Source organism: Meleagris gallopavo, chromosome Z, assembly GCF_905368555.1.
Source record: "Meleagris gallopavo chromosome Z, MGAL_WU_HG_1.1, whole genome shotgun sequence".
Classification (NCBI taxonomy): domain Eukaryota; kingdom Metazoa; phylum Chordata; class Aves; order Galliformes; family Phasianidae; genus Meleagris; species Meleagris gallopavo.
In genome coordinates, this window is record NC_139435.1 from 10,022,294 (window position 1) to 10,049,751 (window position 27,458).

The 27,458-nt window shown below is 39.2% G+C and overlaps 2 protein-coding genes across 8 annotated transcripts in view; one reads left to right on the top strand and one right to left on the bottom strand.

The window, feature by feature from the left end:
* Positions 1 to 2,529, bottom strand: part of ZFR (zinc finger RNA binding protein) — a 40,443-nt gene extending 37,914 nt beyond the window's left edge. For 2 of the 4 annotated variants that reach the window (XR_014880363.1, XM_085212987.1), the window contains exons 1-2: positions 2,397 to 2,529; positions 2,041 to 2,125 (exon numbers count right to left, since the gene is read on the bottom strand). Coding sequence is in view for 3 of the 4 variants with exons in the window: in XM_085212987.1 (XP_085069113.1) it covers positions 2,041 to 2,125; positions 2,397 to 2,433 (122 nt within the window). In the remaining variant the exon portion in view is untranslated. Of the gene's footprint in view, positions 1 to 1,942; positions 2,168 to 2,396 lie in introns of those variants that run through there. The other 2 variants (XM_085212988.1, XM_085212989.1) reach the window with 2 other exon arrangements.
* A 3,804-nt stretch (positions 2,530 to 6,333) lies between these two features.
* Positions 6,334 to 26,733, top strand: SUB1 (SUB1 regulator of transcription). Of its 4 annotated transcripts, XM_010725305.4 has the most exons (6): positions 10,496 to 10,586; positions 12,302 to 12,374; positions 13,946 to 14,065; positions 19,690 to 19,798; positions 22,062 to 22,170; positions 23,538 to 26,733. In XM_010725305.4, the coding sequence occupies exons 1-5, from the start codon at positions 10,504 to 10,506 to the stop codon at positions 22,139 to 22,141; spliced, it is 465 nt and encodes a 154-aa protein (XP_010723607.1). In that variant the 5' UTR covers positions 10,496 to 10,503; the 3' UTR covers positions 22,142 to 22,170; positions 23,538 to 26,733. The 4 variants fall into 4 exon arrangements, with proteins under 4 accessions (XP_010723608.1, XP_010723607.1, XP_085069244.1 ...); XM_010725306.4 differs by lacking the exon at positions 10,496 to 10,586 and adding an exon at positions 6,334 to 6,503 and having other exon boundaries at positions 22,062 to 25,427; XM_085213118.1 differs by lacking the exon at positions 10,496 to 10,586 and adding an exon at positions 10,640 to 10,658 and having other exon boundaries at positions 22,062 to 25,427.
* Positions 26,734 to 27,458: the final 725 nt, after the last annotated feature.

The window sequence follows — 27,458 nt, forward strand, 5'->3', positions numbered from 1 at the left end:
TAAAGAGGAGATCGTTCTTTTGCTGCCTTTGCTTAAATATAAAGCGAGGTAAGATTTCAAGTGTTCTTTATGAAAATCAGTGTTCGTGAACAACAACAAAACAAACATCTGAGAGAGTTTGTTGCAATATTATATCTTCGATTATCTTTCCCTACCACCACCATCTTTTGCTCAACTACACTGGAATGGATTATACATTCTGTAGCACTCCGTAAACCAGCTATTAACAATCTGACAGATCTGTTTTTTGATAATAAATTCCCCCTTCCGATCTTTTAAGCACTTCCTGTGTTTTCTGCTCAAAATATTAAATTCTTACGAAAGGACTGCTTTAACGCTGACTGCTGTATCTCTTAACTTTCCAAGACAGTTGACATACACACCATTTGTAGCAGTCTTTTACTGACACACAAATGGAACAGTCTACCATACTTGTGGTAGGAAAGGAAAAATCTCCTTTTGTTCAGTTTTTCCATTTTCTCAAAAACACATTTACAGTTAAATGAAAACAGTTTTGAAATCGAACTTTATTCTAATAATGTTTTTAAGCTGCAGTGCAAAAGTAAATTTCAAATAAGTTGTTCAAGTTCTTAAATCTATACACCTCAGCTCCACCATAAAAGGAAAAATAACTTTAGCACTTCATAATAGCAGTCATATGGTTCTCATAGTTTATTGTTCACTTACAGATCATTTGTTTTCTTATCTGAAAGAAAAAAAAAATCCTCTATGCTATTTAAAAACTCTTCCACATTTCATGAGGACTCAGTTTCAAATTTCACTATAACTGTCAAGTAGCACATAAACATGTTGCAAGCGCCCCATCTTAGAAGAACTGGAAGATATGCTGAATTTAATCCTTTCCTTTAAATTTTCGAAACTGGAAGTAAATAAAAATGAAAGCATACTACGTCTGCTTCCAGAAAAGAATAGCTGCACGATCTTGAGAGTCATTGTAAGACCTCCATAAAACTCTACTCTCCCGAAACGACATCAGGTATGCAAATTTCATTACCTTCTTACCACTAACACACACTTGCATTTGTTTCTAACAGCTTCCCATGTATTTGCTTTATTCTTTTATTTGACTGTTTTCCCATGAACAAAGACTTTAGAGTCAAGGCAAGCCTTCATTACAGATTTATGAAACAACTAACACGGATTTAAATGCAGGCCTTAGGTCGCTACTCCAATATAAGTCAAAACCATAAATGTTTCTGCTTATAACCACTTTTTTTCCCCTCTCAAATTAAATAAGTTGATATCAGAAGAAGAGATAATAGGTGTTACCAATTCCTACTTTGTTTTTTACACTCTGATACACAATCCTCAATGAACAAAAACACCAACACTTACGGGAGTGCCCCTGAACAACAGGTACGGTTTCAGGTCCCTGAGCTCCGCTGTAAGACCTCTCCTGGTCTTAGATAGTACCAAGAAAGGAAATCTTTTTGAAAGCCGATAGGCCCTAAGATACCTCCTCTATTTTCTTAGACAGAACATTCATTATATCATAATATCATAGGGAAATGAGACAGCCCACCGTATTTTCTGGACCTCCAGCTCTTCCCTCATCCACCCACTTCCCCACAGACTAGGCTAGGTAATTTTAACCTAGATTAATGAGGACTGCACCATCCCACGCCGACAGAGCTGGGGGGGGAAAGAGCTGAGGAGCGAGCCCTGCCCTCAGCGGGGCCGCAGGAGTCGAAGGGCCCGGGCCGCAGGCGGAACGTGCCGGTACCGGCTGAAAGTGGCCATTTTAAGGCCCCGGGACGCGATGCCGCCCCCGGTTCCCTCCGTCCTCGGTGCCCAGTCCGACCTCCCGCCCTCACACGCGAAGGAGCACACACGGCCGCGGACGGGGCGGCGGCAGGAGGGTCCCGGCGCGGAGCGGGGTGCGGAGCGAAGCGGGCCCCGGGGCGGCGTCCAGGTGCGGCGCCGGGCGCGCAGCCCCACGGGGCGGGGAAGAGATCCCGCCGCGGGACGAGAGCGCGGACTGCGGGCCCGGGCGGAGCGGGGCGGGGTCGCGGCGGTTACCTGTACTGAGCAGCAGCACCGCTATGGGTGAATCCAAAGTAGTTGCCGGTGGCCATTTTGGCATCTTCTCCCAGCCGGCTGGGCACTGTGGCGGCGGCAACGCAGAGGCGGCGGCGGTCGGGGCCATGACAGGAGGCCCGGCAGGAGGAGGGAGGGAGGCGGGGGAGGGGAGGGGGGGGGGGGGGGGGGGGAAGAAGGGGACGCGGACACACAGACAGGGGACAGAGAGAGCGCCAGGTCAGACGGGCGCCTCCGGACCGCCGCCTCCCCCCCCACCTTCCGCCCACCCCCCACCGCCCCTAAGCCGCCCGCCGCCCCACAGCCGCCCCTTGCCCGCCCCGAGCGCGGTTACTTACCATAGGTGAACGAAACTACCGGGCATATGGGAATCATGAGTCCGAGCTGGCGGCAGCGACGGCGGCGTCTGAACTCTCAACTCTCACCCCCCCCCTCCCACCGCCACCTCCTCCTCCTCACCGCCGCGCTCGCTCCCTTCCCCCCCTCCCACCCACCCACCCACCTACGGCGACAACGGCGGAGTGCGGCCGAGCCGGCGCCGTGCGCACGCGCGAGATGTGCGAGGGGTCGCTGGGAGCTGTAGTCCGCACCGCGGCCGCGCCTCCTCCTCCCGCTCGCCGCAGAGCGCGCCTAGCGCCGCGGGGGCCGCCGCCGCCGCCATTTAGAGGTGAGGGTGCACATGCGCGGGATGTGCAACGCCTCCTGGGAACTGTAGTCCTCCATCTTGAGGCCGAGGTGCGGGGGCGTTGTTCGTAGTCCTCCGCCGGCGTACTCGTTCCTTCGTTATCCCAACTTTTGTGCTTGTAATCACACCGCAGCCATACCTACAAACTTCTGCAGCGTATATAAGCCCGATTTTCTCACTGTTGCACACACTGACATGACGCAGCACAGTTTGTAGAATCATAGAATTGTTAAGATCGGAAAAGAGGATTAAGATCATCTAGCCCAATTTTTAATTCCATCCTCCCCCCCACTAAGCCATGTCTCTCAGAGCCACATCTGCACTTTTCTTGAACACCTCCAGGCATGGTGACACCACCACTTCCCGCGGCATCCTGTCCAAGTGCATCACCACTCTTTCTGAGAAGATGTTCTTCCTAATATCCAAGTTGAACCCTTCCTGGTGCAACTTGAGGCCTTCACTTCTCATCCTATCACTGTTACCTGGAAGAAGAGACTGACCTCAACCTCGCCACAGCCTCCTTTCAGGGTGTTCTAGAGTGTGATGAGGTCTCCCCTGAGCCTCCCCTTCTCCAGACTGATCAATTCCAGTTCCCTCTGCCTCCCCTCAGACAGACGGATCCAGATCCTTCTCTGGACATGCTCCAGGGCCTCTATGCCTCTCTTGTAATGAGGTGTCCAGAATACAGTCCTTGAGGTGTGCCCTCATATGTTTAGTGTTGGTAACTCAAGTAGCAGAAGTCAAGGTGAAAGAGAGGTCACCATTCTTCTTGCCCCATACCAATATTTGTCCCATGCATGTACCAGATGTATCAGTATTAATTGTCTTTCACACCAATTGTGTTGTCAGCATTCACTTCAGTACAACTCATGCAAGGCCATGCAATCAGAGGGCAGCACAGCAGAAGCTCTTGGTGTGATCCAGGAATTGGCTTGACTTGCAGCAAGCAAGTTTCAGGTTCATTCAGGCCTCAGTGTGCACCACACGAAGAGCAAGGGAGCTGCCGTCCAACTAAAGCCACTATCTGACCTGTACCCAAGGTGCCAGAGCAGATGCTGGGCAGTATATTGCAGGTCATGCAGTAACTTTCTGGTGACCAAAAGTGCATTTCAGGGATTCTGTACCCTGTGAATAGAAGGCTGCTCCTCGAGACTTGTATTCAGTTTTGGACCCCTTGCTAACAAGAAAGGCATTGAGGCCCTAGGACACATCCGGAGAACGTCAATGGGGCTATGAAGAGTCTGGAGCACAAGTCTTGTCAGAAGTGGCTTAAATACTTTCATCTCATTTGTGAGCTTTGCACTATGATGTACGATGATAAATGTACTATGATAAACTAAATCTCATAAAATACTTTGAATTAATTTGGAAGTGACCATTTCACAAGTATCTGTTTCCATAAATTGTTCTTATTCAAAACATCCCTGCTATTCTTGCAAAACCACAGGTTTCCCTTATCCCAGAATTCATGCAGTTTTCTCGGGCGGTAAGACTTCGAAATACACAAGACAGATTTTTTTTTTTTTTTAATAAAACAAATGAGAAGAGGAAAATAATTTCTCATCTGAAGTTTATATTATTGCAGGTAATTATCAAGTATAGCTACTTAAGATGCCATATATTTTTGCTTATTCACTAAATATAATTCACTTATTGTTATTACTAGTTTTGCGAAGGAACTAAATAGCACTGTACTTCTTCTTCTTATCCTAATTAGAGTATAATAGGAAAGGAACCTGTATAGGAAAAGGAATGAATTTCCAACTTCCGTTGTGTGCTTTAGGTCAAAGTGCTTTTCTGCGACGAAAGCAGGTATTAGGTAAATACATGTAATTACAATTTCTGAGAAAATTAAAACTCCTAATGCAGAACCTAAATACAAGTGTACTTCGGGAAAGGTCTCTAAATAGCTTTTCATAGAAGAACTTACAGGATATGGACTCCATAACTAGATTCTGAACAGGCTTAGGACACAGAACTGAGATATATCTATATTTACTGTATTAAAAATTGTTCATAATTGGACCACAATTTTGTGTTACTTGGATAAAAAGAAAATTAATTTTTTTTTTGTTCCACTGCCTTTCAAATTTTGTCAGCTACAAACCTTTCAACATAATGAAAAACATCGAGTATACAAGACGCATTTAATTAAAACTATAAATATTGATATGCATGCATAGACATATGCATGCCATTTAAAACTGTATCACTAACTAAAGTTATATTTCATGAGTGGAAAGTCCTGCTCTTTTTATTTCTTCCCCCCTCCCTTACCCACCGTAAGGCTGATAAAGCTAATTTGGAATATTTACTCTCTTTCAAACATCCACTTTCATGGGCTGAAGAACAACAGGGCTGGTTTATTCACAATGCAGATTTCCATCTTAGGTTTCATAGCTTCTTTTGTCCAAGTCATTTGTAAGATTCTAATTCAAATATTCCATTTTTTTTTTTTTTCCTAAGTCTTCTGTATGTTTTGCATCAACTCTCATTTGGCAGCTGGATTCAGTTGCAATTTCACCAGAAGTGTCAGATTTCTTTTCCAGATAAATTTTGCTCTTTGAATCTTCAGTGCATATAGTGGAACAGAAAAAATGTTCAAGATTTTCCATATTCTTGAAAAAAAACCCTACTGAAAAACAGTGGTATTGTGGAACTTTTTCTCTAAGCAGTTTCCTAATAAGAACCTGATGCTTCTTGGTGACTTTGTGAGCCATTACATAACATCTATTTATGTTACTGCTAGCTCACAGGATCAGATTCATAGCCTGTACTTAGAAAACCTCAGTGGATTATAAAACAAGATTGCATCTCTCTATGATGCGTATCATATTTGCAGCAAGACGAAACAGTAATAAATTTAGATTAACTCCTTTAGGGCATTCTGAATTCTGCCTATTTCTGCATCCTCAGCCGGAAGGAAAATAAATTGAGTGATGAAGTGCATATCATGTGGCAGAAGAAGAAAGGATAATAAGCTCTAGTAAAACATTATGTATATGTGTGTGTGTACATATATGTATATGATCTATCTATCTGTTTATCTATCTACCTAAAACCAAAAAGGAAAAAAAGGTCTATTTCTATTCCTATTAAGATTACAGAATGAAAATATACAGTGGAGCACAAAACTTCAAATTGGGATTAAATATACACTTATCCTATTTGTCCAAAGTTCAGGGAGTCTAAGAATATCATAGACAAAAATAGCAATATATTGTTTAGAAAAACAAATCTTTGACCTTAATTTTATCTATATAGAAGGAAATCTTCAAAATATGTTTAGAAGAAAGTCTGTAATTTAACAACCAGTGTCATGAATCCTACTTTAAGATGCTGCTACCATAGGACGGCAAGACTGCAGTTGAAAGAAAAAGCTCTAAATCTTTTCTACCTTCTCTTAAGAAAAAAAAAAAAAAGAAAAAAAAAGAAAAGAAAACATAGAATATATACTTCTTCTTGTTGTTGTTAGTGTATTGAGGTAAGATTTCTTGGAGGCAGCCTTTCAGTTCACTCAAAACCGAGACCTTTAGCTGGCTGGTGTGACCACCAGAGGGCAGGGCACATATAGCAGAAGATAAAAGCTTTTCTCTACAGCGAGTAAGGAACGTGCTAACAAAAGCTGCACTTTCATTTTTTGAAAAGATGATCTGATATTTAGCGTTCTCCTTGTAAAAGCCCAAGATAAAAGGAGTTTTTGGCATCGGCATAAGGAGTCCCATTCTCACTTGGAAATTATTTAGGATACTACACAGAGGTAAGACATTCATAATCTTATTGAGTTACTTTAAAATCAAAATATGTTTTTTAACAGTGAAGACAAAAAGCAGATGTTTCCACCATTTTTTTTAAATAATTAAAGTAAAAAAAAAGTTACCTTTTAATGACAGAGTTTAGAAGTTGAACAGTGACAAGATTAACGTGCATGGTAGTAAAACAAATGGATTTCTTTAATAATACATGAAAGTCATCAGTGTTTATAATACCAATTTCCAACAGAAAGTAAATCTTAACATTGAATCATAGTACAAAGTTGTTCAAATGTTAATATACACTGAGCCTCCATGGGAAATGAACTATTTACAGTACACATGCAAAAATAACAAACTGCCTAACAAATCACTTTACTCTATCTTTCCTAACATATAAAAAAACATGTCTGTATTGTAAGCTAACCTTCCTCATTCAATGTTCCTTACCTACTTTTTATACTATTTAGTACTTAATACCAAAAGAGCTGTCCCTCATTTTGCCTCCCCAAAACTTGTTTCTTACCAACTCTATTACTTGTAACTAGTGGAGTGAACAATCAGTTAACAATTGCTATGAGATCAGTATTACCTTCTATTTTTTCAGCATTCCTGTTCAAATCTGCATTCTAAAAATCCTATCTGAAGAAAAAGCTAATGCTTACAACATTCTTTTCAAATGTGTGATATGAAATGAGGCAATCAGACAGTCACTAGAAGAATTTAATTCCTTTTAAGGCAACTACCAAAGTGTCTGATGAAGGAACAAAGAGATAAAAAAAAAAATAATAATTAGGAGCTCTGAAAGGGAATTGAGTGGATAGATGACTCACTTTGAAGGTAATAGGAGGAATTTACCTTGAAAAAATTAAGATTCTTCCACTACTTTTCAAAAGTCAGCATCTTTTCTTAGTATCTTCTTTTGTCTTCTTCTTCTTCTTTATAGAAGAAAATACAGAAGGGGAAATTGACTAAAAAGCTCAAATGGTCACTGAATTTAACACCAGAGTAATTCTCAAATAAATCTGTAATTACAGAAGAGCATAACATATGTAGTCGTAGCAAACACTCCATCCCCCATCGCTAACCTATTATTTGAAAATTCAGCTGTTTAAAAATAAACTTGGTCCTAGCTTCAGAGGAAATGATAGAGGTGGGAGATGTTAACTTATTGAGGTTCAAATTTTAACTTATTAAGGTCCAGATGAAAAAAATCTCTCCCTGTTAAGTCATTTTGATTATTTCAGTGCTGAGGGAGTTGATTAAATATGTGTAAGGAATTGTTAATTTGAATGTGATGTTCCTAAAACCTCTGCATTCTTTGTGTACCAGGTGTTGATTGAATACAAGTACATAATGCAGACAGGAATTACAGATTGAACTGCTATTTCTATTCTAACATAAAAGTTGGTACAGGCCTTGAGACCACGTCATAGTCGGAGAATATATATATTTTTTCACTTAAATATTACATATACAGAGTCCACCTCATGTTGAACTTCTTTACTGTTACTATTACGTATTAAAGGATCATCTGTTCATCTTCCAAGATTAAACGGATTGACAGTTTTGATATTTGCACTGTTTATATGCATGTGACATAACTGTGCTTCAATTGTGCTTAAACATACATTTTATTTTCCAAACGTTTGTATGAAGAACCATGTATTTTTTCTTTTTATTTTCCAAGATATGAAATAGCACTGTGAAACAAAGAATTTACAAGAATTAGTTACAGGGGCATACTTGTAATTTTTTATATTAACTTCCTGTTTTTCTGTTAATAAAGTAAAAAAAAAACATATTGAGAGCCTATATATGCCAATTCACAGTGAAAACTATGCATACCCCATGAATATTCTCCAGCAGCCTCATCCCCCAACCTACTTTTTCCTGAGTATTTAGAAGGACTGCTTAGCATTTGCTGACTTTGGATATTATCCTGTCTGATGAACAGAAGTCTTTGGAATTTAAAAACCCAATACTTTTGATTTTAAACATTTTATTAAGAGGTAACTGCTCTTGGAACCGCAGAGGATGCTCACCCGCACACAACCTCCGCAACCACATCGGCTTTACCTGGGAAATACACTCATGCTCTAACAGTACGTCAGGCATGTCTGTAGCCTGCAGTCTGCATGTGTCCCAGGACAGACAGCAATGCATCCCAAAACTTTTAACATAAACTAATAATAAACTTATAACATTATTGTGTGATTTTTAGCAATATTTTCCAGGAATAGATTGTGCGTAGTTCGAGCGTGGGCCATATTAGTGACAACAGAGCACTGCAGAGAGGAGTGCATGGTGCAGTGCCAGCTCCACGACTCATGCCTACCACAAACACTCGGTTGAATCAAGATCCATGAGTTGCACATTACATGTGCTTGTGCACCTGGGGCTAAAATGCAGTGACTGCCAATAATAATATTTCAGCCTACATATATGTATGTGTACCTGTGAAGACACATGTTTTTTGTTATGAAAGAGACTTGCAAGTTTTATGATTTAATTATTAATTAAATGTGTATTATACCTACGTTTATTCACTTTTCCTCAGAAATTGTAAATTTGCCAAATTATGTATTTAGCAGCCCCTTTTTTCCTCATGAAAGTAATGTTAAATATTTTACAATAAAATCTAAAACACAGATGAAAGTAAAATACAAGAAAAAATAAGTAAATATTTCAAAATTAGGCATAATTTCAAAACTTTCTCACCTAACCCCTACTTCTTAGTTAGGAAAGGAGCAGCAGATATAAAATTGCTATAAAATAACCAAGCAGTGAAACATCTGAATGTAGTAACATCTACAAATGGCAAATGAAACACAGGGTGTGCAGCATGGGGATTTTTAACTGTAATTCTTGGGAGGGTAAGAGTAAATGTAACACCTGTGGTGTCCTCATGTTGGCACAAAGAAGTACAGAGTTACAGTCAGACATTCTATTCAAAGAAAAGGCTAATTGTATCTCTTTAACAGACTTTTCTAAGAGGCTTCTTATCAGAGAAAAATATCCCTTACTTCTGCATCACCCCTATTCATATCATCAGTTTTTGGTAGTACACATATTTGTGAACAACTATTTTCAAGGGTGAAGTCCAGGAAGACTAAAATTTCATGACGAGCTCCTTGAGAGCTCAGTAAGAATGGCAACATCTGCCATTGAACCAGTGGTGCATCAGTTTCACAGAAATGAGATAAAATATCCCAAACCAGGTTTTGTTGCCCTCTTTATTTTTTAATTAGAAACAAATAAAAGTTTTGTTACGTCTATACATGAACTATATTTTATACCTGGCCCAAGACTATCCCTCTTTGTTCAATATGGCTCAGGCAAGCCATAGAGGTTGTTCAGCCATGGCATAAGCCTTCCTTCCCTAGTCTCCTTCTCCTCACTCCCTTCCTCCAAAATTGGTGGTATTTAGGCTTCTCTGAGGAGCACTTTAGAGCAGCCGAGCCTCCTCTCTTTTCCAAACCACTGCGCAGCTGCCATCATCGCGGGGCTTGTGGTGCAGCAGGCTCTGGGGTGAACCTGAGGTTGGTGAGCTGCCCTGCCAAGGGTGTTTACAGTCACGTTTCGTTTGATTGATTTATTTCATTGCGTCGTCCTGCACAAGCTAGGGGGACTTCTCATCAGCAGCGTTTCCACCTTGCTCCCCCGGCCCTGGAGAGACAGCAGAGCGGGCAAGGAGAAAGGGGGGAAGGCGGAAGCGGGCAAGGAGGAAGCGGCGCGTTCCGGAGCGGCCTCAGGTGTTGCCGGGCCTGCGGTCTCGGCATGCAAAGCAGCGGCCGTGGCCCCGCTGCGCTTCCTCCCCGAGCTCGAGGAACTGAGAGCGGCTGTTCATGTAGCCGAGGGCCCCGCTCGGGCGCCATCCCGCGCTCCTTGTTTCTCGCGGATCCCCAGCGAGCGGCGCTTCCCAGCCCGCGCCCCCACTACCAGCGCGAGGGAAGCGGGAACGAGCAACAAAGGGACGCGCGCCCTTTAAGCGCTGCTCCCCGTCACATGGCGCGGCGCGGAGGCGGGGGCTCCGCTTGCGTCACTTCCGCTCCTCTCCTGGTACGGCGGGGCAGCGCGCGGAGCAGGACGTGAGTCTCGGGGTGCCTCTTGAAGTCCTCCGCCGCTTTCTTTTGCCCTCCCTCCTGAGGCCGGCCGCTGGGGTCGGCATCTACTGGCCGGTCTCGGGGAAGCGCGGGGAAAGCCGTGCGGTGCGGCCTGCCTCCTTTCCTTGAGCGCCCGCTGTGCCCCGCGGCGGGGATGCCCCGCCGTGCGGTGCAGTGGGGCTGGGGCGGGGAGGAGCTGCTGCCATGTTGGGGGGCGAGGAGGATTTGAGGGAGGGAGGGAGAAAATGGCGTCGGGGATCCGCCCGGCTCCGTGTCCCCCGCGCCGGGATCAGGCCATACCCGCAGCCGACCCCCGACCTTTTTTTCCTTCCTTCTTTCCTTCCTTCCTTCCTTCCTTCCTCTTTGTTCGGCTTTCCCTGCCTCCCGCCGGTGCTGAACCTCGGCCCCTCACTCCGCCCTGCCCGCAGGAACCGGGCCGTGCTCCTGGCCCCGCCGGCCTCTCGGTCCTCTTTCCCGGAGGGCAGCGGGAGCTGTGGAAAGGAGGGGAGGAAGATGGCGGCTTGGATCTGCCTACGGCTGTTCCCGGCCTGTCTTTCTCCTCTCTCGCCTCGTCTTCGCGTGGCCCGTCTCACTCCGCCCTCGCTCCCCCGGTGCTTCGCCGTCTCCTCGCGCTACCTGCCGGGCTCTCCCCAGCAGATCGTTCCGCTCCCACTTTCTCCTTTTTGCAGTTTTCTCCCCCGCCTTCCTCCGTGCCGCCATTCGCGCATCCCAAGGCACATTTAAGAGCTCGTGGCCCCCGGCCCCCTCTTATCAGCCTCGTTCTGCGCCCCAACTTCACGTTTCCGGCATTGGACTCCGAGCTGTGATGACAGAACTTGCCCCACTCTTCGACTGCATCGAGCTACTAGCGTTATTCAGACTTGTGCTCTGTGATTTCACCCTTAAAAAAACATGCTGTTCCTTTTCCTTTGCTAAGACATGCTTCTCTTAGCCTTCCTTAGCTTGTCTTTGTTTTCTCTGTCATGCTCGTTATTGGGAAAGAACAAATGAGCTATTTATTTATTACAAAGAGTTTCTAGTAGCAGGCAAGATGTTCTGCTGCTATATCTAACCACATGTCTGCATAGTGGAGAGATGCAGAAGTACATCTGGCAGCACGCATTCAAGGAAAGTTGAATGTCTACTTGTCTGCCAAATGAATGGACTCTAGTGACTGATCTGTTAAAGCTGCAGTTGAAATAATTGCAGAACTGTAGTTCGTTGTAACTAATGCATTTTTTAAGATCTTGTATTGCTGATGGGGGAGCTTAGCTTCTTATAAGATTACTATATAGCTTTTGCTTGCAAATACAACTAGCCAAAATGCCTTTGTAAGAATATGGATAATGCTGTGGCTTTTGTAGATTAAATTAATGTAGTGTTGAGAATTCAAGCTGAGGATAGTCATGTACTGTACTGTATTTTTTTCTTTTCTTTTTTTTTTTTAAAACCATAATGGAACTAGCAGAAAACTGTCCCTTCTAAACTGTTTGAAAATGCCACACTTGAGGCAGTTAAAGCAAAAAAAGGGAAAAGCTATAAAAAAGGAATTGTGTATGAGATTACATCCTAATATGCCTTAAAGTTTGTGTAAAAAGGCAGGAAAGTCTTCGGGAGAGTAAACAGTCTCAAGATTGCTTTCTAGATGTAATGTGATTTATTTCTTGTACAGTGTTCTCATATTACCTTTCTCATCCTAGAATGCCTAAGTCAAAGGAACTCGTGTCTTCAAGCTCATCTGCCAGTGATTCAGATAGTGAAGTTGACAAAAAGGTGAAAACTATGTGTTTGATGATTATGATTTATTATGATTGTATAAACATTTATGTATCAAAATACGTGTCATTCCATATCATTTATCGGACACTTGGAAAAAATATTATTAGGGCTTGTGTGGAAAATATACTTTTTGCTTTGCAGTGAACTTTTTTCTTAGGTTGTATTTTGCTTTATTTAGGTTTTTCCATGTGGTATAGCTAGACTCAACCTTTCCGGAATTCCTTCTTGCTTTGTGTCAAGAGAGAAAAGGTTTTGGTATCAGCTGTCCCTTGTAACAAAAATTTGGATTAATTTTAAGACTACTCCAACCTCCCTCCCTTAGTTTTGTCTGGATAACTTGCTAGTTCAAAACGTAAACCTCCAGCTGCCCTCTCATCCCTGTCAATTGCTTTTCTTGCTTATACATATTTTTTTTTTGGTTTCAGATTCTCACTTTTTGTGAGATCTGTTTACTCTGTCTGCTATTTTCTCACTTAAATGCTCAGCCAAGTTGGATGTCTTTCAGTTGATTAATTTTAATGTGTTACCTATTTCTAAAAGTGTAAATTGAGTGTTCACAGTTATTTTTAGTAACTTTTTAATTTGTAAATTTCTGCTAGTATGCTAGTCATTATTAACAGAACCAGAATACAGTAGAGAATTAATGCTAGGTGTTAATGCAGACTTATAGTCGGTACTTGAAAAAACAGTCTACTCTTCCGAGTTGATTAAAATGTGACTTAGTTGCCCTAAACAAATCAGACATTCTGTCAAATCCTAATAGAGAACGTGGACTGGTATGTGTTCCTAAAAAGTTAAACTTGAACAGTTTGCTTTAGTGGGTTTTGTTGTCACAACTGCCTACATCTGTTGCAACCATTCCTCTTTAAAATAAATGATCCATAATGTTGTTCTAACAGTTGAGAATAATTTTTGATATCTCTGTAACATTCTTTGAAGTGGAGGATTAAGGGAAGATGAGCTATAGGAGCATGACTACTGTATAAATATTGGTAAAAATAGTAACTTTATAGCAACTGCAAGTAATGTGATACACAGGTGATATGATCTGAATGTTTTAAAAATGTGTTTAATTTATCTTGATATGGACAGAGATTGGACTCTGATTAAAAAAAGGAAAAAATGTTCCCCTAATAGAGATGACTTCCAGATCCTTCCTTCAATATGTCTTATTTTTTCTTTTTTTCAGAAGTGCTATTAGCTGTCCTGCATTTTTGTTGCTCCCACTGGAAAGGAATGTGAAATTTCCACCAGATTTTATTTTTTTAATTAAAACTAGTGAACCAACAGCATTGCTATGCAAAAAGAGTAGGCTCTTGAAAATAATAAATGGAAATAGTATAATTTTTTTTTAAAGCTGAAACATTCTGGTAAGTTTCACGAAGAACAGAACTAGGTTCATTTGGAGACTTTAATTTTGAAATTGTATGACATTGGAGTCCTGCCTTCACAAAAGGAAAGTGATAGTGTGTGTTGCATGATAGTAGTTCGTGGCCTTTGTTAGCTTTTCTGTAACTGGTAAGAATGAGTTGTGGTTCACGCAATTGTTTTATTCTTGCTCCAAGGCAAAGCGGAAAAAGCAAGCAGCTCCAGAAAAGCCTGTAAAGAAACAAAAGACGGGTGAGAGTTCAAAAGGTGCCGCTTCTTCTAAACAAAGCAGCAACAGAGATGAGAATATGTTTCAGGTAAAAATTAATGACCGTTTTTTAAGGCAGCCTGTTACACCATATTCAGTATAAATTTTGGGTTGATGGGAACGTCTTGATTGTGTGGTGCCCAGTCTCCTGAAGTATCCTTTGGGGGGGTTATACTGAATGATGCAGTGCAGGTGAGGTACTCAGGAAAACAATCGTCAGGTCTTAGTAAAATAAAAGAAACTGAGTTGTGGCAGTTGATCCAGCCTTCATGCATTTTGCCCATGGTAACTCTCTGGGAAGTCATTTTGTCTGCAAATACAGTACTTATCATAAATACACTGCAAATATTAAATCAGGACAATCTCTGCATGGACGCTTCTTTTAATTAGAGGTTTTGAAAGAAATGTTCTTGGAAGGCAAAATAGGGTCTCTTAATTCCTATTTAACTAGGTCAAGGGCAACTTGGTTTCTGTTTTATAAGGCAGTGCCTTGGAGTAAGTTTTGCTTGTTTCTTTGTTTTGTGATACAGGTTTTTCTCATTAAACATCCAGAAAGATTGCAATTCTGATATTCTTGTTTTAGATGGCGTGAATGTAGATTTTTTCCTTAGCACAATGTATTTGTAAGCTTAGAGTGGTATACTAACTTCTAGGGTTAGCTGGGGCAGTAGCAATGTGTACTGGAATTAGTAAATGTCTGTGACTAGCTGGATTGATAAAATCAGGGAATAGAGAAGAAACTTAGAGACTCTTATTCTTAAGCTTGTGAAGGAGTCTGGGGAGGATGTTTAATAGAATGATCCAATTTCTGGGTAAGGCAAAATAAATTGCTTTGGGCTATTGCTGTGCAAAATAATATAGCAAAAAAATTGTTTTCCAGACAGAAGACCTGTATAACTGATTATGTAATACAGATCAGCTACTATTAATTATCAGTCTTTAGTCATGTATAGTTGGAGGGAGGACTTCAACTGAATACGTGTTAATGCCTAGACTCTTCCATCAGTGTTCTTTGGTATTTGCCTACCTTTGAGTTACTTAACAGAAATGTTTTTTAGGTTGCTTATTCTGTTATGAAAGCATTGCAGTGCTACCTCAGCTTATGTGCCTTAACTGAGATGTGTCTGTTTTGGTGTAGAAATAGCATTGTGAGTCTATTGAGAGTTACTTCCTCTCTGTACTGCCCAGGAGAGGACGCTAAAAGCTCTAGTCTTTAAATTTTTAGGTATGATTTTGTTTGTTCTGAAACTGTTAGTAATACAGAAAACTTTCTCCTTTTTAGTTCCTTGTAGCAATAAAGTGATCTCTGATTTGCAGTCAGCACTGCACTTCAGGCACTTGACACCTGACTTGAACTGGTATAAATCAGGATGTGAAGCATTCATAAGATATTCAGTTTTGTGACATCCATGTTTTGTGTAGGAGTGATGTGAAACATAGAAACTTAAGGTTCTAAATGTTTAGGCTGTATTCTGGAAGAGTTGCAGCTTCCTTTTTAGTGTAGAGCTCATTTTGACATCATTTTTTGCAAGATCTATGTTTTATGTTTTTATTTAAAATGAATGTTAATACTTGAAACTCATAAAGAGTAGAATTATTATAAGTAGTGGGAAATTGTTTCAGTATGAACATTTATTTATTTACTTATTTATGTGTCTTGGCCTTTTCAGACTTTAAAGGTAGCTTTGTGTACTTTGGAATTTGGTGAAGGGATTTGGGCATAAATGAGATGCAGAAAATTAACTCACTCCTTGCATGATGTGTTACTAGTGGTCCTAAGGACAAGCATTATTTGTGTGGAAGGTTTTAGTGTTCTTGCATTGGATTCCTATCTGTGGCTTCAGCTCATGTAAGGTCTGCATCATGTGCTCTGGGTAGTTTGACAAATCCTGTCTTCAACCCTGCCTAATTTGGGTAAGGCTTGTTAATGCTGTCAGAATACATTATTAGTAACTGTCCAGAATGGAGCCAGGATGTTTCACAAAATTTGTAACTACTTTTTGTTGGAAAATACACCCACACTCCTTCTTTCTGAAAGTTAAGTTTTACGTGTTTTTTGACTTGTCAGAAATATGTTATTCAGTTTCACAATGCAATGTCTTCACCTATCATAAGATCCTAAAAATAGATAAATACATGTCTGCAGTGATCCGTAAGGGTGTTTGATCGTGAGATAATGTTGCGTGAGTATCAGTTTCAGAATTAGTGTTCTAAACCAATTTGGTGTGTTGCAGAGCTCAGCTGTTTACAGGACTCTGCATTCTAGGAGTTTATACTATCTTTCTGTGCTCCTCATACTATAGAAAGAAGGCTGCTTTTTTGCAGATTCCACTTTCAGTGTGTGTGTTTAAAAGAAACTGGCCATTGGAACGAAAATGTAGATTAAGCTGAAACTCATACAGGAAGTCAGTTGCATAGCTGCAAAAGGAACCTAGATGCAGTTCAGTGTATTGTATTCTAAGAAATGAAAACTTGGAAATAGAATTTTCTGATTTAGTAGAGTGGTATGTCTAAAGAGCTGTGGTATTTCATAAAAAGCATATGGACTTGTGCATGAAAGTTGAACTCTGCTATAAATCATTCTCTTTTGGAACACTAGTGTGATTACAGTGATAACAAAGTGCTTGAGCCCAGGGAAGTTATTCTAGTACTATGAGCTGCTGCATTAAAAAGTTGTTCAGAAATGTCTTAATGCCAGAACAAAAGGTATATGAACTTGAAAGAAAAAAAGTCGTCAATTTACTTGGGTAAATCTATATTTGGTGAATTCTGGCAACTTTAGTTGCTAATAAGAGCTACTTCAGAAACTACAGTTAAAACTTTTTACAATGACAACTGTTTTGTATAAAGTTCAGCTTAATGGTCTAAATGTAATGTGAGCGTTCAGATGATTTGCGGACAGAACCATTAAATGTAACTTACAATCCCAGATTTGCTCTAAAAAATAAAATCTGATAAGAACACAGCAGAGTAGAGATGCAAATATGGTAGAAAGGCTTAGAAACTGGATATTAAAACTGAGAGCACCTATATTAATTCAACTACAATAAGGTGAGGGGAGAAGAAAAACATTAAGCTAACATCACATAGCCAGTAAGTCTAAGTTAACTGGAAATAGTCCGATATGAAAATCACAGAATCATTGAATGACCTGGGTTGAAAAGGACCATAATGATCATCTACTTTCAACTCTCCTGCCCTGGGCAGGGTCACCAACCACCAGACCATTTCAGAAAATGCTGAAATTATTTGGTAATGCACTAATAGTTAATTGATAGATATTCCGGAGTATTGCTGCTTTAAGTATTAACTTGAAACTGGTGAAGTATTACAGTGAAAAACCATGAAATGTTTTTTATGCAAGCTATTTGTAATATTCTTTGCCAACAGTGCTGACAGATTTGGCCAATCCTACCAAGGCTATACCAAGTTAAGTCTGAAAGAACTCAGCTCATCTGACATCATACCTTATTTTTGTCTGCTGTATTTGTAGTGCTGTGGAAGTATTTAATAAATCAATTGCAAAATAACATAAACTGAAACTTATCGTTCACTTAAAAGGATACTTTGAAGTAAGAAAAACACGTTTTAGGCTTACAGTATCTAAGAAAGCTTTAAAATTAATTTTGGAGTTAATTTAACGTGGTCTGCATAAGAAGTGGCCTTAACTGAACTTAAGGCATACTTGTTTGTATCTATTTTGTGAAGTAATGGCTTATGACTTAAACATCTGTGCATGATTGTTGATTTGGGAATTCATGTTTCTGGTCAGACTTAATGCTAGTAAGATGTATGTGATCCTCTGTTAAGTTGTCAGTAGAGAATGCACATTAGTTTTATTAGAAAAAAATCAAGCACAGAATCACCGAAGTTGGATAAGACCTCCAAGATAATCCAGTCCAATTGTCCATCAATCACCAGTATTTCTCCACTAAACCGTGTTCCTTAGTGCAATCTAAAGTTTCTTGAGCACCTCCAGGGATGATGACACAGCACCACCCTGCACAGCCCATTCCAGTGCTTCCCCGCTCCTATGGAGAAATTCTTCCTAACATGCAACATGAACCTCCCGTAGTGCAATTTGAGGCTGTTTCCCAAATCCCATTGCTAGTTACACAGGAGAAGAAGCTGACTCCCACCCTACCACAACATCTTTCAGGGAGTTCCAGAGAGCAATAAGGTCTCCCTGAGCTTTCTCTTCTCCAGACTGAACAATCCTGACTGAACAATCCCAGCTCCCTCAGCCGCTCCTCATGTGCTCCAGACCCCTCACCAGCTTTGTTGCCCTTCTCTGAACACACACACCAGGGCCTCAATGTCTGTCTTGCAGTGAGGCACTTAAAATTGAATGCAGTACTCAAGGTGTGGCCTCACCAAAGCTGAGGGTCGCTTCCTTGCTCCTGCTGTCAGCACTGTTTCTGATAGAATGCAGGACGCCGCTGGCCTTCTTGGCCACCTGGGCGCATTGCTGGCTCGTGTTCAGCCATGTGTTGACCAGCATTCCCAGATCTGTTTCTTCCACACAGTATAAAAGCTTTTCTGTCCCAAGCTTGTAGGGTTACCTGAGGTAGTTGTGTCCAAAGTGCAGAACCCAGCACTTGGTCTTGTTAAACTTCATCCCAGTGGCCCAGCGCAGCAATCCAGGTCAAATATTCTATTTCAAATTCTTTATTTAGGAATGAGTTCTTTCTTCATAAACTTTGTCCAGGAGATACATATGAAATGCTAGCCATTTCTTAATCTAATTGTCTTTGTGTGTTTTGATTATCTAATTTCTGATTTTCGAATTCCCATTGTAGTTTGATTTGGTGTGAACAAATACTTCCATTAAATATGGGGAAACCTTTAGAAAGCCTAAATATATAATGCGATCCAAAGTGTGATGCAATTTGCTGTTGTTTCTCCTGTTGTTCCCCACCCTCTCAAAAGAAAAAATAAAATAAATGTACAGAAATGACAAAATTCCAAAAGCATCACTTTAACAAAACCAGTTTCATGCTGTGGTATGTGTTGGTAAACTTTCAAAACTTTTTTTTTTCTTTTTTACTCACTGTTCCAATTAAGTATACCAGGAGGATGTGGAGCAAGCATGAGACAGTTAGTGTCTTCCTTTCATTTTCATCTGTTTTGCTGTGTTTATATAAAAAAACAACAACAACAAAAAACCAGCAACCAAATAACATTTAAACCTGTCTAGAGATTGTACTCAACTGGTGTGAATATCTAATTTGGTTTTTTTTTTTTTTTTGTCAATAGGGATAGTACTAAAATTTATATTTTAGAGTAGAGCTCTCTCAGCTCTCTCCCTTCTTCTGTGTTTACAACTGCTGTTAACAAAGGTGTTATGATAGAGACAAAAAAGATCAGACGATCAGAAAAAGCTGAATACTTTTCTAAGAATGCTACTTGCTAAGGATGTAGGCTTTTTACTTCAGGAGAATGAGATATGCAAAAAAAAAAAGTGTTGAATGCTCAACTGGTTTTAAGTCCTTCATCCATTTATACTGTCAATACCTATTAGCCTACTGACTACTCTGGATTAAGCTCTTGTTCTGGTTGTTTCTCTGGTATCTAAAATAAGCTGCAGTGGGTCATGTCACACATATAATGCTGTTTGGAAAAGTGAATACTGTAATATGTAAACTACATAAAATATCTTATGTGTTTTAACAGATTGGCAAAATGAGGTATGTCAGTGTTCGTGATTTTAAAGGGAAAGTTTTAATTGATATTAGAGAATATTGGATGGATCAAGAAGGTGAAATGAAGCCTGGCAGAAAAGGTACTGTTCTGCTTCATATTGTTCTGTATCAAAACATTGCTTACTATTTACTAGAAAATTTTGTGTCAGATTTATATAGCTTGTTACTGCATTATATTCTTAGGGTAATATTTTTATTTAAAAAAATGATTAGTTTTACCTGTAGATAAATGCAACAAAAGCAGAGTTAGCCTGAGCCCATTTTTCTAAGTGATCTTGCACAATTTATGGAAATACAGCATCAGGGAAAATTTATTGTAGCAGCCATACTTTCCCCCTCCCCCCCCATTCCTTAAATCAATTTCTTACCTTTTTTCCAATAGGATTTCTATTTCTAAATTGATTAAAAAAGTTTCATTTTATTTGGAATAGGGTATTAAATTCTTTAAAACAATTATGTTTTTCAATTGTTTAATTTCAGATTAAAATAACAGAAACATTTCATACAACATTTTCTGTGTCTGTCTAACCTGCAGCATAGCACATAAGCCTTAAGTCTTTAGTTACCACTGCCCTGTCTGATTTTTATAGCATCATTTTAATGGACCATTTTCAGAACTTTTGCAATCTGTGGGATAAGAATGGGTTGACCATTGCAGTAGTAGTGCTTTTCTTAATGTCTTGTTGCTTCTTTAGAAATGTATTATTTTTGTATTGTACCAATGAAACAGGTAAGCACGAATTGTTCTGTTCTGAAGATTAAAGTCATTTAATCTAGAATCAGCATAACGTTTATTGTTTTTTCCTGATGTATCCAAGAGCAACACAGTGAACAAACACTTGGAAAGCTTGAGAATTGTTTTCAACGTAATTTAAATAATCACTGTAGGTTTATGTGAAGAGGTTGTACAAGGAGGTCTTTGTTGAATGTGTTACTGCAACTTAGCAAAAATTGATTACTCCAAGCTTGTAGGGCTAAACTGTATCTTGAGGTAGAAGTGAAAAGAACATCAATTGAAAGCTTGGGAAACCAAGGTGATTCTTAATGGGCAGGCAAATTCACAAAAATTGTGATATAGGTGTAAATGTTTGTAGGGGCGTCAAACAAGTCTGGATTTAATTAGGATAAAATTGCTAATCACATATAGCATCTGAGTCTAACATTCTAGTGGTACACTTGAAGGCTGCTTATGTAGCTATCCTTAAAAGGATATAATTGTAAATTTGTAATAAAAATAGAAATCTGATTGTTTCAGACAGCAGGTTTGAAATACATGTCTGCATACAGTCTTTATGATATGCTGTTTCGGGCCAATTTGATGATATTTTTTATCCTAATAATGCCTGGCCAACTTTTCTGAACCTTTCACCTAAGGACTGCTGGGACAGCTGCTTAAAGCAGAGCCATGCAAATGATTTTCTGCTTAAAATAATTGCGATTCTCTGATGGAACTCCAGTGGAAATGAGAAAGAAAGGGGGAAAATAATAATTAAAAAAAAAAATTAAAAAAAAAATAGTGATGCTCCCCAGAGATGGAATTCATAGTTTCATCTGTTTTCAGGTCCTGCTGTATGTACAGGAGGAAGGCAATGAATTGAACACTGAGGGGTAGAGAGCGGGTAAATGGTAGAAGAGCCTTGCTGCAGAGAGTGAGATAGGCCTGTGAGTCTCTACTTGCTTAGAGTTGGCTTAGAGATTGTAGGGAAAGAGTGAGGAGAGTAAAGCACAATGGAAATGTGGTCTGTAGCTCGAACAAGTAAATGTTCAGAACTGAGGAGATGGATTGATGGGGACTAATCATTAGTTGAATGTCATAAGCATTTATAGTGATCTTAAATTGAAGAACAAGAACAAAAAGGCAGCTAAGCAAGAACACTTCTGTGTTGAGTTGTGAGTGCATTAAGAAAAAAGGAGAAAAAATAACCAACCAGAATCATGTTACATCATAAATACATGAAGTTCCATCCACAGAGGTGGACTTTTAGCAGCAAACAGAAATACAGTTGGTTTCCTACATCTCACACAGGGCTTTTGTGCTGCCTCCTATCAGAACCAGAGCTCTGTTTCTCTTCCCGTGATTATGGAGCATGTGAATGAATTTATGTTGTTGCCTGTTTACTTTGTAAGGTAAACTTCTCTCGAGATAGGCAATTTCTAAACTGAGGTATTCCAAGTGAGTAGTTTAACCATGAATTTAAGTCTGTTACTAAATTTGATGTATCTCAAGCATTAATAGTTGTGATGTAGGCTTTGTGTATGAAATCAGTCTGGATTGTAAGTATACAAGATACTGAACTATAGTTTTATTTTTTGTACTAAATATTTGTTTTTCATGCATTTCAGGTATTTCTTTAAATCCAGAGCAGTGGAACCAGCTGAAGGAACAGATTTCTGATATTGATGATGCAGTAAGAAAATTGTAAAGACAGAGTCATACAGAAATCTTTATCATGTTAGTTGTTTCAAGCAGTCTTTTTACATTGGCTTTTGTTTTCTAAAATATTGTTTTCCAAGCTATTGTATATTTGGATTGCGAAACAATTTGTAAAATGAATAATTTTTTTATGTGCATTAAACATGTATTCTGAGTGAGGCTAATTGTGTATACTTTACTAAAAGGAAATGTGTTGCTTTCACCTGATGGTGTAAAGTAAACAAGTCAAGTCATATGTAAAGCTGTTTGTGTGTGTTTGTGGCCTTTTGTTTAAAGATGTTTGCTGACAAGGCCACCAACTAATTGTAGGCTTTTTAAATTTAGTTAATAGTTACTGATTTTGTTTTCTAAGGGGATTTTAAAAATGTCTGTTTAAATTTTTTGTTTTGTTCCATATCCTTTGCTGTTTCCCTCAGCTTTCAGCTTTAAAACTTGATACAAACAGTGAATACCTGGTAAAACACATTTTTGTAGATAATTTTAAATACTGTATTTGCTAATTTACCCTATTTATTCAGATGTAAACAGTCCTGAATATGTAGACTTTCTTGCATATTTGCATGAAGTGTTATGCTAAACAGTAACACCAGAACACCATCCACACATCGTCTGTTCTAGTTTTTGTATAGCTTGCTTGACATAGGGAATACAATTAGACTTTATTCAAGGTCTCTAGATCTTAGGATGCATAAACTTTTACAGTAATAGACATATACCTCAGAGTAAGACAGTATTTAAAAAGCTCCAGACGTGGTTATTATTTTAGGTACCCTTTTCAAACTTTGCATTAAATTTATTCTTGAACGCATACCGATTACTTACTCTATAGAAAACAAGATTTAATATGTCTTTGTAGGGCTTCTGTTTGTTTGAGAGTATTGTGTAAACAACACTGCTTAAACTAGGCTGTAACACAGGTTAAACAGTCACACAGCCAAAACATCAGGTTATCATGCCCCATGCCCTTGCCCTGTCCTCACTGCCTGACCAAATCATTTGACTTGGCTTGCCTTGAGCAGCTTACATGTGCACAACTTTTTATCTTTTTAGAGAAGGTGCTTACAGTGGAGCGCTGGTACAGAGTGAATCCATGACTCTAGCAGACTTCATTCACCAGTTACTATTCTGATAAGAGAAGCTTCTATCCAGTGGGGATTCTGTTAGACTAGGTGTTGCCTCAAATTAAGGAGATCTTTGTAGGTGTTGTGGTTATAGAATGAAAAAGGGAGAATGTGATGTTTGTATAAAACTTGAAGAGATAATGGGTGCTCCAGTAGAGAAATTAACATTGAAGAATCAAAGCTCACATAGGAAAACTACAGTGAAGAAGAACCTTTCCATTAGCAGAAATGGAAAAGAGTTCATTTTTTGACTTCTGTTCACAGAGAGAAGATGAACCAACTTCATGAGAATTGACATTTCAAGAATATGTAATGAATGTACAATTTTTTGTTTCACCCATGATTTTTCCACACTTAAAAGTGTTTTTAAATTTTATATAGGTAAACAAGATTTGCTACTTAATTCTGTAGTAACTTAATGCAATTGTTTATACTGAGGACATGCATGGACATCGTGTTCTGCTAAGTGCCATATGCAGACCTTGTGCTGCAGAGTTTATAATTCACTACACATGGTTTATGAAGGGTGAGAGAAAGTAACTTAGTGATATTAAATGTGTATTACTTAATTTAAATATTATGTAAGGTACTTCATTCTGCTTTATAACTTACTGAAATATGAATTTAAGAACTACAGTGACGGTGAATAAAAGGTGAAGAGATGTCTTACTGTAGCTGCACCGTTTTTGGGCACAACTTTCTTCAACTGCTAATGACATGCAGGGACATCTGGACCAAATAAAACAAAAACGAAATACCTGTTAACATCAGTGCATGAAATAAATTGCTTTAGGTCTCTGAGAGGTTTTAGGCTTTTTTTTTTTAATTTGCAGTATGTATTTGCAGGTGTTTTTTCCTTTAAATACAAAGTTTTGTGACCAGATTGTATCTTTTAACCTCAAAACCTTCATGGGCTATCTTGACAAACATGATTATCACAATGGAAGGAGCATAGTCGTCAGTTAGATTACTGTGGTAATAAGTAATTGGACAGCAGTTGTATTTCAGAGCATGAGATAATTATGTTCAGGAAGGTGAAGAATTCATTCATTTGGAGAGAGTAAGTGAAAAAGTTTTGATATTGTGATTAGTTCTCTTGTGGAAATTCGTGATGGAAATGTTCAAATAAATTACTCCTAGTTCTTACAAGACAACACTCTTACTGTATTTGTGGGGATATCTACCAGAGCTGCTTAGCCCATTTTACTAGATAGAATTTGAGGCACTTTGATTTTACTTGGCTTGTGTATTGAAAAATAGCTTTCCAATCTGCCAGTTATATTTCTGCCTGTATTATGGATTAAAATATATATATTTTACTTGAGCTGGTGTTAACATCTGCATGAATGTCCTACCAAAAAGGGTAGCTAAATTAAACAGTCAGTTTCTCAGATGAATTGTGAGGAAATTCTTTCCACCTCAAATGACTGATGGCTAAATAGTTGACTTGTATCTTAAACATTCAGTGTTACTTTGAAATTAATAGTTGGTTGTGATTTGTTGTGTGTTGTCTTCAGCTGTACTACTTCTTACTTGAAAGCTCCAATTTTTGGGTACAGATTATTTTCTTGCAGATGAAATAGTACTTAGAGTACAACTAGAAGAAAATTGTGCATGTTTGAAAAGACTAATATGAGGTAAAAATAAACACTACTCCCTTTCCCACTGAAGTTGCAAAAGAAAGATACGTTTATTAGGTGATACTGATGCAGGGCATACTAGCAACATGTTTTATGAATTTAATTACAATGGCTCAGAGATGGAAAAATACATCAGTTAAACCAGCCAAAGTACCATGCGTTTGCTAAATCAAACTGTCACGTATGATGTTGCTCTTTTGTAGAAATATTCATATTGAAATTAAAAAAATGCAGCACTAAGTTTGATATTTCTGTTACAGGAAATGCCCCAGTTATGTAATTCTGATGTGATCTGTTGGAAAAAAAAATCGGGAACTGTAATTCTGGTAACTTAAATGTCATATTGTTAACCATGTAGAGTATTTTATGTTTTGTTCTGTGATCTCTACTGCAGAGAGACCACTGGAAATATGAGCCCTCCAATTGTACTTTTAATGTTCAAATAAAAAAGTTGAATGGCAAATGTGTAATAAGAATTTGAACACCTGGAAATAAATGAAGACTTCTGTTGAAATAGTGTTATTTTTAATAGAAATTTAACTGCACTATTTTTTTTTTCTTGTGAAAATTGCTGATTGTTTCTTGCAACTATTGTAATTTGGGAATTAGAATGCTTATCCATTTTGTATTTGGTCTGTGTTTGTGGGAGGGGGTTTGATTGTGTAGGCCAAAAGGATAGTAGTTTTTTCTTTTTGAATAGAACAATTATCTTGTAAATATGGAAGCAGCAGATAGGAACACATTTTCAAACCCTGAGGTTTGAAAGAGAAGGGCTTGAAAAGTCACTTTTGTTAAGAAATCGGGCAATTGTCTTTCCAGTGGAGTTTTTTTACCTGACAATAAATGTCACTGTAGGCTGGGTAGAAAACAGCTATTCACCCACTGTTTTAAATCACTAATTAGGTTAGTGTAGGCTTCTTTAGGAAAGATATTTCTTCATGCACTCTGTGACAGGATTATCTGATTATGTGATTGATCCAAACATTTCTTAAAGTAATTTTGATTAGTTCAGCATTTCATGGCCACTGAAGTAGTAGAGAGTGTAGTTCATAGGGAAGAAACACCATTTGGAGTTGGTAGAGAGTTGTCTACCGTTACTCATTACTGTCTTCTCCTTATGGATAGGATCCATCTTTGATTGTAGCTCTGGTGACTGTGAGATGGTGAGCTGTAGAATACAATATGAATTGAGATAGTGAGCTGTAGAATACAATATGTAGGGGGTCCATAACATCCTTTAGTTTTGATAACTCAAAGGGAATTCGCAAATAGCATTGCTTAGAGGAATTTATTACTAAACAACTTACTGTTGTTTAGTTTAACCATTTGCTAACTCAAGACGGATTTATTGCTTAGTTTAACATTTTGCTTTTCCCGAGCGTGTTCTCACAGGGAGCTTTCTCACGTCAGTGGAGAGAGGCCCCTAAGAAAATAATGGAAGAAGCAGATAAGCAGGATAAGAAATTGCTGAGGCATGCAGGGCGGGAAAAGAGCTCAGAATTAGGTGAAGGTCGAAAGGACATGGCGAGGAAGAGGTCTGACTTCATCCCGGAACGAGCATCAAATGGGGAGGAAGACATCGAGCCTTCATCCACTGGAAGCTAATGCGCATGCCCTGGGGAGAGGGACAGTACGTAAATGAATTCCCGGAAAAGAAATGAATATGTCAATGGGTCTTGGGTAGCACTGTTGAATATGTATGGTTTGGCTTATAAATGTAACGAGACCCCACACTTCGGTGTGCAAGCTAGGAGGAGTGATCCCCCTTGCACCCAGCGTGTGGCGCAGCGCTGAAATAAAGAACGTATCTGCTCTTATAACCTTACGTGGGTTAGAGAGTTTGATTCCGCAAATCAACTGTATGCAACTGTATGGTTAATGGAAGGCAAACACAGTTGCTTTGTAGCCTAAAATACATTGTTAAACTGTGGGAAAAAAAAAAAAGACTTTGTAAAGTCTTACCTTCTTATCCCTAGGTAGGGATGCAAGCCTCCATCCTCATCTTTTTTTTTTCTTTTTTTTTTTTCCAGTGATCCCTACAGTTCTGCAACTCCTTTATATTATTGTTGAACATGCTCTGGTTACAGCTTTTGAAAATAGACTTGTTAAATTCGGGCTTGGATGCATTTCTAGTAGTTTATGTCAGGTTGATTCGTAGGGTGTTATCTTAATGAAGAGCGTTTGCCGCGCAGTCTGAGCACCTACTGAAAAAGAGGTGCAAGTATCTGTCAGAATTGGAAAGTTACCATCTTGATTTGCCCTACAAAAAGGAGTAGAGGGGATTATGCAGCTAAAACGTGCTGAAACACGGCTGGGTGTTTCGAGCAGAGTGATTTACTTCAGATCAGTATTGCCTGTGTGCTATGAGTAGTCTGCTTTGTTAATGAAGAGCATCTCTGATTTTTTTTTTTTAAAGAGTTTTTGATGCATTTACTGAAGTAAAATTTTGACGGACATTTACCTTTGTGTGGTGTTGTCCTCAAGTGGGTTGAGACTAGCACATAGTCAAGAAATCTATAATTCCATAGTTTGTGTATGGTTTAGG